The 14128-nt window shown below is 43.3% G+C and overlaps 1 protein-coding gene across 1 annotated transcript in view; it reads right to left on the reverse strand.

The window, feature by feature from the left end:
- Nucleotides 1–9713, reverse strand: part of LOC108746898 (RNA-binding protein MEX3B) — a 41746-nt gene extending 32033 nt beyond the window's left edge. Inside the window, exon 1 of the mRNA XM_018483981.1 lies at nucleotides 9009–9713. Within this exon, the coding sequence (XP_018339483.1) occupies nucleotides 9009–9306 (298 nt within the window). The 5' untranslated portion in view covers nucleotides 9307–9713. The remainder of the gene's footprint in view (nucleotides 1–9008) is intronic.
- Between the last annotated feature and the right edge of the window lie 4415 nt (nucleotides 9714–14128).

Raw genomic sequence — 14128 nt, forward strand, 5'->3', positions numbered from 1 at the left:
ACCACCACCACCACCACCACCACTGACACCGGCGGCACAGCGGCACCATCACCACCACACTACGCCGCCACCCTGGCCTGGCCATCGCTCCGCCGAGCAATTTCTCGTTTTTTCTTCCAAGGGACTTCCATTCTCGAAATGTGCCACGGCATTGCGCGTTCGGTCGATCTTTTTGTGCGAGATACGAGAGAAGAAGCCGGAGCCTGCGGTGAAAAAAACAAATTTCAGGTCGCTGTTGCGCCTCGAAATCGGCCGCGTATATATGCACGACGATTCCGAAAACTGCTCTCGAAAGCCCAACGTAATTTTCTGTCACGCTATTATATCTGACTGTATAATAAAAGACTGCGATAAAGTAACTGGCTAATAACCGTAGAACTGTCTCGTTATTTTCCCCTCCGCTAGTTGCAATTAAAGATTATGCTCTATCGAAATTTAGTGAACCCTGTAATTTTAATTTTTGGAAGACTATCACCTTACTTTCACTTCGGTAGGAGAAATATTTCAAAAATTTTGTAATAAATTACGATCGATTGGGTAATTAATCGAGTATCGCAAGATTAAGGTTTCACGTACCGATAGCGGGACAAATTTTCAAGCGAGCGAGACTTCATCTTTGAAGAGAAGAAGCGGGTCGGCCTGTGCATAAGGTTCGGTGGAGAAAGCGCGGGAAGTTTCGACATCTTCGCCCGCAAATTGAACTGGAAAGAACGAAGCGACGAGAGGACAGACGGACAGACGAATGGACTGACGCGTTCCCGTAAATAAAGCCATGAGAAAGAGAGAGAGAAAGAGAGAGAGAGAGAGAGAGAGAGAGAGACCGGATTTCGGACAGTCGGGCCACGTAACAAAATATCGGCATCCGTGCTGCCGAAAACGCGCGTAATAATATTCGCGTAACCCGGCCCTTTCTCCCGAACGAAGTTTCTGGCTTTCACGACCGGAAACGCTTCATTTTGCCATCATTTCTGCGGCCAGCCGGATCGGAGGGCTTTTGAAAATAACCGCGATGCACATGGGGTGTGTCAAGGTGCATACGGTGTACACGTTTCTATGCGCATGCACGGGCGACTCTCCCACCCCGCCTCGAAAAAGAAGCTGCACTAAAAGAAAAGAAGAAAAAAAAAACCCCCCCGAGTATTAACTTCTATTAAATGATGACATTAATGACAGATTAAATCCCTCTACGCCGATCGATGTGACTGACACAGTGGCCGAAGAAATCGGAACACGGACACTTGTCGGCACTCTTCATTAATGCAAACGAGCCTAGCTGCGTTCTCGGTTGTTAGTCGCGCGATTATCTAGAAAATATAAGAAAGTTTCCCTTTTCACTCGACGATTAGTGTGAAAACGGAGAATGCGAAAGAGGATCAAAGGAAACCCAAAGTTGTATATCCGTTGGTCGAATAGAAGGTAAAATTCGAGGAAATCCGACACTTCCACGTCTTAAATATTAACTCTTATCTTTTATTAAATATAACTCTTATCTTGTATTAGTCATTCGATCAATGCTAACGTGCAGCGTTAAAAAAAAGTTACAAAGGAATCTCTATCCGACTAAAAATAAATAAAATACTACGTAAAAGATTATTTTGGTTAGTTTGTATCTAGGTGTACAGAAGCAATGGGCAACAGCAAATAAAGGTCGAAATATGAAAAACGTACAAATCCAAGTCCTCTTCAGCCGTGAAATAAATAAGCCATTACATTTTGTTAAGTATAGAAAAACAAAATAAACACATGATTAACATAAATGAAGTCGAAACATGAATTTGATACTTTTATACGGGTTAATAAATAAGAGATAAATAAATAAATAAAAATGGTAAAACGGGAAAATTCCACGTCACGAGGAGAACGAAAAGGAACAGAAGGAAATTCCACGTCACTCGACAAACATTTTCACTAAGATACATAATTCCGCCAGATAAGATTGCGATATTTTACGAAAGGAGAGAGAGTAAGATCATAGTCGGCACGTGAGGTCAGAATTTTCAAACTCGGGTGTGTGAGAGATTATTGTACGTAACCGGTATACCTTGCCCGACCGTTCCTGGTCTATCTCCACGAATGAGTCGTAAAAACCGTACGAAGGATTGCCCGTTTCTCTCTTTCCGCTGCTGCGTCTTCCTCCTCCCCCCCTCTCTCTCTCTCTCACCCTCTCTGCTTTTCACGAGGATGCGTTAACGACAACGCGGAACCCATTAACACGATTTCATCGGTGACACAAATCTTCCGTTTCCGTAGAAAATCCTTACCGGCGTGGCGCAGGATCGCGAGACCACGACACGCGGCACGTGCTTGTGAACAATACGCGTGGAGGCCACGCCTTCCATCTCTCTTTCCCTCGTTTTACGTTTGAATTTCCACGGCTTTGTGAGCGGAACGTTACGCGTAGCGTTATGCGTACACTGTATCGCGCACGCATGTTTCAGTACTTTTATCGCTTGGAGAATTACAATTGTCAATAGTTTCTTTTCGTAATTTAGAACGACTACGTATGATTAAGAATATCTATGGTTGAGGCGATTCACGCATAAAAAAAATGTACAAAAAGTATCGTAAAATGTACAGATAAGAGTTTCACAAAAAGTCTCGAAATATTTTCTCTTCGAACGTCAATTTTCCAAGTCTCGTAAAACAAAAAAATATAACTTCAATAATAGGTTAAAAGAGGGATATTACGATAAGTATAATAATTCAATTTTGAAGTTTGCCCAAATTGGAAATAACAATTTAGTATAAAATAAGATATACAGAAGTACTGGAATTAAAGCAAAAGGGAGCAAGTAGATGATTCTACGTCAGGATATCAGGAGATCGCTCTTTGCGCTCTTACGATTCCTGGAAGCTGCAATTACGTATTTTTCTTTTTTTTTTTTTTTTTCACGTTCCCCTCGTGAATCAAGTTCCCTCTCGAAGTCACGCGGTGCACAAGCTAACGACCTGGATAACCGGCCGTGATATTTCCAAAGTAACGTCATCGTTGGCCACGATGCGACGCGAGGCTATGAGTCTGGCGACAGAGGCACTCATTACAACTTCCGGTCCAGTGGAGAGTTATAAGCGAGTGATAGAGACGTATATAATCGACAGAGAGAGAGAGAGAGAGAGAGAGAGAGAGAGAGACATAGAGAAAGAGAACTGACAACAACGGCCAATCGCAAGGGACAGAGACCAAGAGAGATAATGCGAGAGCGAGGAGAAAGAGAAGAGAGGCGAAGAGAGGCACGACGAACGAAAATGATCAACAAATAGCTACATCCTCACGATGAAACGGCGTATCAAACTCATTAGATGTCATCGTCGATTCGACACAAATCGCGTTTCGCAGAGAAACCACCGGAATAGAGTCGACGGGCCGCTCGGCCACGCGAGCACGAGAACTCTCGCGTTACGGGGCGGCAATGATTCATGCCAGGTATGTCAAACTGGTTTCGCGCCTGGCCGAGGAATCGTGGCTTATCTACGAGACGCAATGCATCTCGTATTGGAGAAACCAGGCCAGAATATGCATGTAATTCTGTCTCACAGAGCGTCGACAGAGATTCATTCAAATTTCATTTTCGCAAAATCTGAGAAAAATTATTGTATGGTACTTACTACTACGTAGTGTTCACACGTAGGAAAAAAAAAAAAAGTATACTCGAATTAGTATTTCTGTAATAATAGATACGCCAGGCTGCCGCCATATTCAGCCGCCATATACAAATTAACGTTGATAACACTCATTTTACTCATGGCTGCGTTCCATATGATGCACAACGCTCTTGGAATCATTTCATCCTTGTTTAGCAAATGTTAGACAAGGGTAAATGATGCTGACAAGAGCTGTAAGCGCGCCTAATGAAACGCACATATTTAGGTTGGATATTACTATCGAATGTGCCTAACATACGTATGTATGACGTTGTCAAAGATATATACGAAATACAAGGCTAACTATTTATTGACATCAATTGCGCGTCAGGAGAAAAATTGCTAGTCTTTGATTATAATATTAACGTACGTCCATGTGTAACCTTTGTATTTTTTTTTTTTTTAATGCAACATTTAAAATTCGTGTTCGCTGGACTACATGGATTTAGACAACCAATCAAAAATCGTTACTTCATTGGCTTAACTCTTTTTATTATAGAAAACACTAATTCGAATTGACGTGCAATCGTGGCACCGTTTCATTCACAAGAGCCGATCAATGGTCGCGCCGGATGTGCATCGCGAGCGAAAACACGATACGACGCGATTTACGGCTTCATGCAAATTACGAATCCCAGAGTGACGACCGGAGGAGCCGTATTCTTCAAAGATATTGCATACGGAAATATACAAAAATACTATACGGTATCGTTGAGTAAAGAGACTAGTAATGGTCACCAAATTTTGATTGAAAAAGATTTGATTAATATAAACAAAATAGTTTTACTTTTCTAAATATTCAGTATTACCAAACGGTTGGTTATATTACTGTTTGATAATACTTGTTAAATATTTAGAAAGGTAAAATTATTTTTTATTTATATTAGCCAAACGTTAGATTGGAATTATTTCGACATTAGATATACTTTCTAAAACTTTTTAGAATGATCCTCACGCTTAAAAGATCGAAAATTGAGCTTCAAGACCGATTCCATTTTCTTCAGAGTCAGATCCCACTCCGAAGAATTGAGTGGCGAATACCAGACTATTGTTCAGTGTACGTTACGTGTACTATAGATATTTCCTCACATTTTCATGTACGTACGATGCTTTTCAAAAGTACGATTCCAGGGCTCCGATTCACGCTCACAACGCTCGTGATTATTTGTCCTTGTTTGTCATTTGATAAACAAGGATGAAATGATTCCGTAACTCGTTACGACAGTAACGACGACTATTATATATCGTGGAACAGATATTCTGTGTGATAAAAAAATTGCGCAACAGTGTAACGATGTCGTTACCGTCGTAACGAGTTGCAAAATAGGAGGGGGGAGGGGGGAGGCAGGGCCAAGTTGAGTCGAATCGATAATCATGAAAAATCTGGACCGCGTTTTCTAAACGGAAGACGTTCTACACGTTCGTCCCCCGAGCGGCGGGGCGGTTTCTCGCGCGATAAAACGGTCGATTAAAAAGTACGCGGCACAAAAGGGACCCGGAAGGGCAGCGGAAGGGAGAATCGAGCACGTACGGCGGCGGCTCTCTCGAGGCGAGGTGCGGAATTTCAAGCGCGGGACAACCGCGGCACGACGCCGTTTCAAGTTCTGACGTTACGTCGGACGGTCAGTATTATATCAACTGCGGTCGTGACGATGACCGCGAAGCCATAGGGCTTCCTTCCTGGCACTCCTCTCCAACGGGAAGCGGCGGCGGCGTCCCTGAAACTGCTGGCGCGGTTGCATTCGATTTATTCTCAAATACTACGATCGATCGATTGATATACACACACACATATATATATATATATGCGTGTCGCCAAGTTTCGCGAAATCCGTCGCGGATCCGTCCATTCACGAAACAAGACTTAGTGAGACATGTATATGCATATTGCACACATGCACGAATGCACGGGGACGGTGATGTACGTCGGTTCTCCGAACGGTATTGATCGTCGCCGATTATTCAGCGGCATACAATCGCCACTGACAGACGTTAAGATTTAAATGGCAAGGCCACGTGCCGCGCCGTTGTTTGAATTTCTAAACATTCCGCGAGACGCGTACGAACTTGGACGCATAACATCGTTCGACAATGGGGGCGCTTTCTTGTCCGCGCCCCCTCCCCCCTTCTTTCCTCCCCCCCCTCTCACTCTCTTTTTCCACCTGACTGAATTAATCGCTCAATAACGAGAAAGATTTCTTATCACTTGCGCACAGCTTGATAAAAGATAAAACAAAATCGTAATTCTACGAAAAGTATCTTTTCAATATAGTAAATGATCTGTGATACTTCCTTACTTCGATCACATTGTGTAAACACAATGATCGTGCTATGTATCGTAAATATTACGAAGGTTAATGAGGCTTCGAAACAAATAGCTTTAAACGATAAGCTTATCTATGTTCTTCTGTAACGCTTAGCATTTCGGAGAGATTTGGATAAACTGCAATATAAGCTATGACATCGACACTTCATTTCCTAATCGTGACATATATCACTTTTTTTATTCAATTAAGAATTAACGGCTTAGATACAATGAAAGGAGAATAAGAAAAATTTCAATCTACTGGAAATCAAATACACCAGAATACACGGTTTCTTGATAGAGATTGAAATCTGTTATTTCTTGTTCCTTACTCCTTATTCTCATCATTGTGTCTGAACCCTACACACAGAAAAATAACATTCTAATGCTAAGAAAAGTGACTACTTAATTTACTTTCTTCCTTTTAAGTAACGGTTCTCTTGAACAAAGAATATCTTCTTAACAATGATTTTCAAATATACTTAGGAAATTTAAAAAAAAAATTAAAACTTGAAAAATTTTAGAAAATTTATGTATTATCCAAAATAAGAATTTATTTTCTTTTGAAGAATATTATAAAATTGCTCGAAGAAGCCGATTTTATATAATATACAAAATTTCGAAATTGTTTTAATTTAATAATCTTGAACAAGGCAGTAAAACTGATTAAAATTCAGAAAATATTTTAAATAAATAAATTAGATGCTTATGATAGATTTGCGGATATGAACTTTTGAAATATTTGAAATAATTATTATTTACATATAAAATGAATTTTTCTGCATCCATGTCAATGCATGGATATGCATATCAAATTGTAAATAATAAAAATTTTGTATTTCTGTGTGAATTTTTTCATAGATAAAGAGAAAAAAATGCATACAAAAAATTCTATTCTTCAAACAATAAAAAACAGTTTTCCACAGTCTTTTTTATGGCTTCACTTTCTGCGGGAACCTTGTTAAACACGAAAAGATGAAAAGTAGACGTAAGTTAACATCGATCATCCGGTGCATTTCCGGTGGTTCGAAACGCAACCATATTGGCATTCTGTTCGGAAAATGACGTTGCGGAATGAAAAAAAAGGCGGGAAGGGACTATGGTCGGCATGGATAAAAGAAGAGCGGCGAGACGAATTAGCCGTTTCGCAGAACGGTGACCGGTCTCTTCAAGGTTAGGACCGAGAAAGAAAGAGAGAGAGAGAGAGAGAGAATCATCGGTCTCGGCCGTGCAATGCAGAATATAACGCGTCTTTATTTATGAGCCATGCGCGCGCGCGAGCAAACGCGACGGTGTCGTGTCGCATCGCATCGTGTGATAGAAATCGTAATTGTAAACACTATTTCGCCACGGTAGTTGAGAACGGCGACGAATAGTAGAGAAAACGGGGAGGAGAAAAAGGAAGCAAAAAAGTACGGAGCCATAACGACCGCGACCTACGACAGGTTCGAGGAAAAGGGAAGGGGGAACCCCCGGATATCTCCCGCCCGGTCCACACGTCGCACGCACGCGCGAGCGCGCGAAATGAAATTCGTACGTAAATTGGTTTAATTGCTCTATCGTAGCCGGTATCAAGTTTCCCGCAGCGCGCGTCGCGTTTACAGTCGTGCCAATGAACTGTCAGTGGCGCTATAATCGCCCGCGACTCCACCAACCGGAATATACGAAAGAAGAGGTTTAAAGGAAAAAAGAAAGAAAAAGAAAAATGACGCCAAGTATTGGCGTTGCAAAACGCAATTTTGAAAAAAAACTGCCGGAGAGACTCGAGTCGTCCCTCGTTGCCTTTCTCACAGTTACCCGTTTCTACTAATGCAGTTTAATTTTAATTTCTCGGTTCAACTAACTCTTCATCTTTTTCCAGGTTTAAGAATTAGAAGAAAATGAAGAACAAATCGAACTACGATTAAAGTTAATTTACATTGGTAAAAACATGTCGTTTAATTGCCGAGAAGTATCGATCATATTTATTATCTACATTATTATTATTTTTGTCAACGTAGATTAACTAATCTCTAAGTTATAATTTACTCTTTATATTTTTCTAATTCCTAGAAGTAGAGAGAAGATAAAATAAAAGTTAAACAGAGATTAGAATTAATCTACATATTGATATAGAAATGGACGTACGGAACAAATGAAATCAATGCCTTCTTCTAAAAAATATCAGTACGAACTTGACATTATATGTCTATAAATCTCACTTAGTGTTATAATATTAACACTAATATGATGCAAATTTAACACCATAGGTTTTAAATCCACACTACGATCGTGTCGATCGACGAACGCCAGGAGTTATAAACCATGTTGGTATTGATACCAACACGATAAGAACTATAAATCCTGCATGGTGTTAAATCCACACGGATATTTTTTAGAGTGTAGATACACAAACGATCCTTTTTTTCAAGGATCCCAATTTTATCTATTTTATTATTTACTCCGTAAATCTCAGGCCAGTATTCTGTTTTAAGACCATCTTAAGTAATGTGCCTTAAAATATTTTTGGTGTAATAATTCAAACATTACGGAAGAAATTTATAAATTATTTTGAAATCAAATTAAAGAGTAAAGATGAATTAATTATTAATAAAATACATAATAATTTTGTGTACAAAATATAGATAAATAGTAGAATATAGAAATTAGAAAAACGAAAAAATTATATTAACTAAATAGGAAGAAAGTAGAAAATAGTAAATAATAGATTTTTTTTTAGAATTTTCAGTCGATATAGAATATTTACTAATACCTATTAATACACCTGAATGATCGATATTGTCGCGATTCTCTGATGCTATCTTAAGTACAGTCTAAAGATGTTATAAGATCAGACGGCTGTGTATTGGCATCTTAAGACATTACTTAAGACGATTTTCAAGATAAGAGAATCAATTGTGAATACCGTTCTCAAATCTCGAATACAACACCCGCGCGTCTCGCTGTTAAAGTTGACAAGGACGAATCCTCAGCCGACAGAAGATGTAGGGATAAAGAAAAAAAGCGCGTAGAGAGAGACGTAAAATTTCGCACAGAGTGCGTGCTAAACACACACACTTACCCTGTCGGCCGACGATCTCCGCCACGTGTTCGCTGCTGGGCACCGGCACGCACTCAGTCATGTTCTGGCTCTTCTTAGAACGCGCCTCCTCGAAGACGGCTGGTGCAGTCTGTAGCGGATCTGGATCATTGGTGGTGCCGTTGCCGGTACCGGTGCCGGGGCATCCGGACGAACCCTCCGGGATACCGAGCATCGACAGCTCAAAGGCGAGCTGAAGGGCCCGCTGATCTTCGAAGGAGACGCCGGCACCGCCGCCGTTCGTGCCGCGGTCCATCTCGCTGAACAAACTCGTTGGCATTTCGATCGATTACAAATTCCCGTATATCGTGCGACACCGGACAAGACGTTGACAACGACGTCGATGATGATTGAAAACGTTGCACTAGGATTTCCGCGCTGTCGAGTGTTCACCGTATAATCACGTCGGTCTTTCCTCTTTCTCTCTTTCGTAGTCTTCTCTCTATCGAACAAACGAGCGGAATTATTCGCGTCGCCTTGACGAGGACGAGGACGACGACGACGACGACGACGACGACGACGACAACGGTGACGATGGTGATAACGTGACGAGGATTAACTTCCCACCGATTAGGGTCGAGCGTGATGGTCGTCACGACGCTACGCTGCGACTATTTACGTATGCGTAAAAAAACTCAAAGAGGAATTTGACGCACCGCGCGGAAGATAACGAACGTTGTCGGCACGGTGTTTCAAATGATCGTTACCTTTTCCGCTCGTAAGCAAGCGTAATCAGCTCTCCGGTCCCCTCTCGTGGACGTGAAAACGTGGGCCGCTACGACGGCGCGGTGTGTGATAGTAGTCAGTCGCACGTTCCTCTTCGCGCCGGGAGGCACACGCCGGTTCGTGTCTACGTCGTACGTATCGCGCACCGGCAACGAAAATGGCCTTCCCGATATCCCCCACTGTACCTTCCCGCCGCCGAACGCGTGTAGTTTGTGCTATACGTTTGTTCGTGTCGAAGAGCGATTTCCGTAGTCACTCCACTCTTACGCTCGTTACTCGTACAGTCGCTTGGTCTTCGACCGATGCTTTCGTTCGTTCGTTTCTCCACCTCCACCTCCTCCTCTTCGTCGCGATCCTCTCTCTCTCTCTCTCTTCGACTACTGACGACCGACGACCGGGACGACGTGACGACGATTCGTGTCGCGCGTTGTTCGGCTACCTTGTCACTTCGACCGACTGGAACTGACTCAGCCGTCCAAGAAGTCGATCCGTCGCGCGAGACCGAAACACTGAAAACGAAGGCAAGGGGCGCGCGCGCTTCTAGAGTCTCGTCCGCTCCGTTTCCGCTCTCTCCCTTCTTTTCTCTCTTTCCCGCTCGTAATCCTCACCACCTCTCGCTCCCTCGCTCGCTCTCGCTCTCTCGGTTCTCGCCTCTCTTCTCTCACCGCGATCTTTCCTTTCGAAGGCAGGCGCGTGCAACTACCCTCTCGTTCGTGTTACCACTGCGACTGACTGCGACGAACTGCGACTGCGACTGTCGAAGCCGGCGCGCCGCCATGTGCCGGACGCCGGCTATACGCGCGTCCGATTGGCCGCCCGCGTCACGTGGTACGCGCCCACCCCTCCCCACCATCGGACCCGGCGCATAGGCGCTAGCGCACCTACCGGCGCGGCGAAGCGGCACTGCGCCGCAATGTAATGTAACGCTGAACACAACACGAGGGAGCGAGCCAACTTACCGAGAATGAACGAGCGAGCGAGCGAACAACCGACGCGACGTCGCGTTCGCGTTCGCGTTCGTTCCTTGGCTCCTTCAACGCTACGGATGCGTGCACTCCCGTCCTGGATTGTGTTCGCCACGCAACCCCCTCCGTTCGTTCGTTCGTTCGTTCGTTCGTGTATCCGCTCGGCCTCGGCGAAGTTTCCCCGTGGAAACGCCACCGTCCGTCCCTCCACGCCGGACACCCGCGCGCATTTCACTCGCTCCGATTTCCCGGAGCGGCGAATTCCGGACCCGTAGGATTGACTGGAAAATGGAAAAACGCAGCCGTGTCTTTGGCTCGTCCTGGTGTCGACACCGGAGTGCGAATCCGCTAGAGCCGGGAATATCTACAATTCGAGGATGTTTCTCGAACACTGTGCCGCGCCTCCAAACGATTTGTAGATATACACAGCAATCACGAATCGATTCTCTCTCTCTCTCTCTCTCTCTCTCTCTCTCTCTCGATTTTTTTTTGTCGCAGTACGTCATATTTTAGAATGTTGAGGCCGGAATACAGATCTTTGCGTAACGCATAATATAAAATATAAGAAAATTAAGCAATCAATCTTTTATTTCATGAAAAGGGAGGAAACGAAGGACTCCGATTAATTCATTTTTTTATGCACTGTGAGTTATGCATTATGCATAAACAAATTAAGGACCGGTTCCACAAATGTAAAATTAATCTCGACTTAATTTACTATCTCTTTCTGATTCTTCGAAATAGAAAAATCTTACATTTGTGAAACCAATTAAAATCCTTCATTTCCTGCCTTTTCATAAAATAAAAGATTTCAATTGGTCGATTTTTTAATGCTTTGTGTGCGTTATGCGTTATGCGAAAAAAATCTCGTTCTCGTTACTCTTCATAGTCCGTTCTACAAAAATAATTGTAAATGATTGTAGTTGTAAAAATGGATTACTTACAGCCGAATTTGAGGAGAATACTCGATCGTAATTTATCAAATCTTACAACTACGCTTATGCAACCGTAAACCAGCCTTTCCTTATGGAGCTTTCCACATTCAGAGCTCCTGGTGGGTGTTGAATTCCACACCCAGAATTCGGGGTATTTAAAAATGTATGTTAATTTTCGGAAGCAAATTAAAAAAAATTTTGAGCGATTCGACAAAAATACAGTACTTCATTAGGATGTATATGTATAGAAATATATATCTCACGCATACAACAAAAGAGGTGAAATATCCGTTCGGATGAGGTACTCCACATCCATAAAAGTCAAAAGTCTCCGTACCTGCATGCAATTGTAAAATAGGCATTACGGAGAGCTAATTGTAAGATCTGGTGAAGTAAATGTAGCCCGTGACGATATATGATTTTCCCCGCGAATGTCGAACGGGTCAAAGTGCACCGACCTAGGTGGATCGTATAACGCTCTTTCTTCTCTTCTCTCCTCCCTGGCCGTCAACGAGCTTCGCGCGCACGATCCGTGCACACGAGGTGCACCGACATTTTTCCGTGCGGTTATCTCTCTATTTTAATGGGGGGGGGGGGGGTGGAGGGGGGGGGAGGTAAAGGACGTGTATAAAGCCCAGTTTCACAACTCGTAGTTAACTCTTAACCGAGAGGTTCAACTTATTTCTCATCTTTTTCCCAATTCTAGAATTGACAAGTGATAACGAATAAGTTGAGCCTCGATTAAGAGTTAACCGGTCAGTTGAAACTGGGCCTAAGTCTGGTGAAATGGCAGCGACCTGCGTCATGTTTAGAGAGTAAATAAATCTCGTATTACCGGTGGACCGTCGTCCTGCGAACTGAATGTCCCTGGGGAAGAGCCTAATGGAAAGAATCCGCACGTTTATCGCTACCCGCGATTTACTTAATTGAGTTTCTTTTACAGAAGGACGAGAATCTTGCGACTTGTCGTGCTGAGTTCTCGCGATTATCGTCCTTGAACCTTGGCCGACGACACCGGCATTGACATCGACTATACGCAAGTCGCTGTTGGCTATTAATGCCACAATTTCGTCGCTGTTTAACAGATTTTGGATATTGTTCGTTTCACAAGCATTTCGCCTAAATTTGCCAACGTCTCGTATATGATACGGTCGAAGCGGAACATAAATTATTCGTGACATGAAAATGATGTTAAAATAAGTACTAAAGCCCAGTTGTTTATGTACTGGTTAACTTCACTTAACTTGATGATGATGTAAAAATTGCTTTTCTAGCTATGATTAATCACTAAACTCACTCTCGTACAGTGATAACTTTAAAAGTTATACTCTTCACAAAAACCGTCAGTTTACTGATGAAACTAAAAAAAATGCAATTTTTACATTATTACCAGATCAAGCTTAACTATAGGTTAATGAGAAAATAAAAAACCTTAAAGTCACTTTTTAATCAGTTCATTTTAACGATATCTTGACGTTATCCCTTATAGAAAATTAATACCGGCCAGTATATACTGAAGGGCAATAATTAATGATTTGATTACTTATTTTAAATATTAAAAGCACTGTTGTTCAGTACTCGAAATAAGTAATGAATCGCTGTCATTCAATAATAAGGACGCCAGTATTAGATTTCTGCAAGGAATCGTGACTTATTGTTCTGCTTGGGAGGTCTCTCCTGCAGAGAATTTTCGTTCTCTACCTGAATTTTCATTCACTTTGCGCGCACGTGCTCGTGCTGTTCCGTACTTCTGTAAAATATATCCGCAACAGATATTATTAATGTTTTCTGTTGTTACGTGCCGCATCTCTTCCAAAGATGGACGACGATAATCGATACGCGGGATGTGCAGCTACGAGTAATCGGAATCTATCGGGTGATGAGCCAGCGGCGCTACGTCGCACGACACGTCCGATTCGCGCCGACGTGGACAAGGCCGTGGCGAATGCCCGTCGGCCGAATATAATCGGCGCTCTCCCCTCCCCCCCCCCGCTCACCCCACCTTTCCCCCTAATTCACGAATCACGTACCGGGCCCGACCACCTGCCCGACTAGCGGTTTCGTTAAGTAAGAGTGAAAAGAGGACTCCGTCTCTCTAAACCGATCTAGACGCGGACACGAGCCCGTTCGCTCGTTCGCGCGGACCTTGAACCGAGGCGCAAACGTGATCCATTGTTCTCTGCCGACGACCCTTCGTCCTCTCTCCGACCGAGCACTCCCGGCCCCGAGAGATTGCTCGATTTTTAGTCGGGAGGCCCCATACCAGATCGGCCCCCGTGTCCTCCATTTCTCGAGGACAGACGGAACGACGGGCGCCCGCCAGCGATTCACGAATGTATACCCGCGACTCATTGTTTTCTATGCATCGAGCCAGCGGTGCACGTTAAAGAGCACGGCGAGCGCTTTTTGTCGTTCGACTCACTTCGACTAATCGTGCAATTCACGGACAGGGAGGGAGAAGGTTCACTCTCATTTC

Source organism: Trachymyrmex septentrionalis, unplaced genomic scaffold (genome assembly GCF_001594115.1).
Source record: "Trachymyrmex septentrionalis isolate Tsep2-gDNA-1 unplaced genomic scaffold, Tsep1.0 scaffold19, whole genome shotgun sequence".
NCBI classification, from domain to species: Eukaryota; Metazoa; Arthropoda; class Insecta; order Hymenoptera; family Formicidae; genus Trachymyrmex; species Trachymyrmex septentrionalis.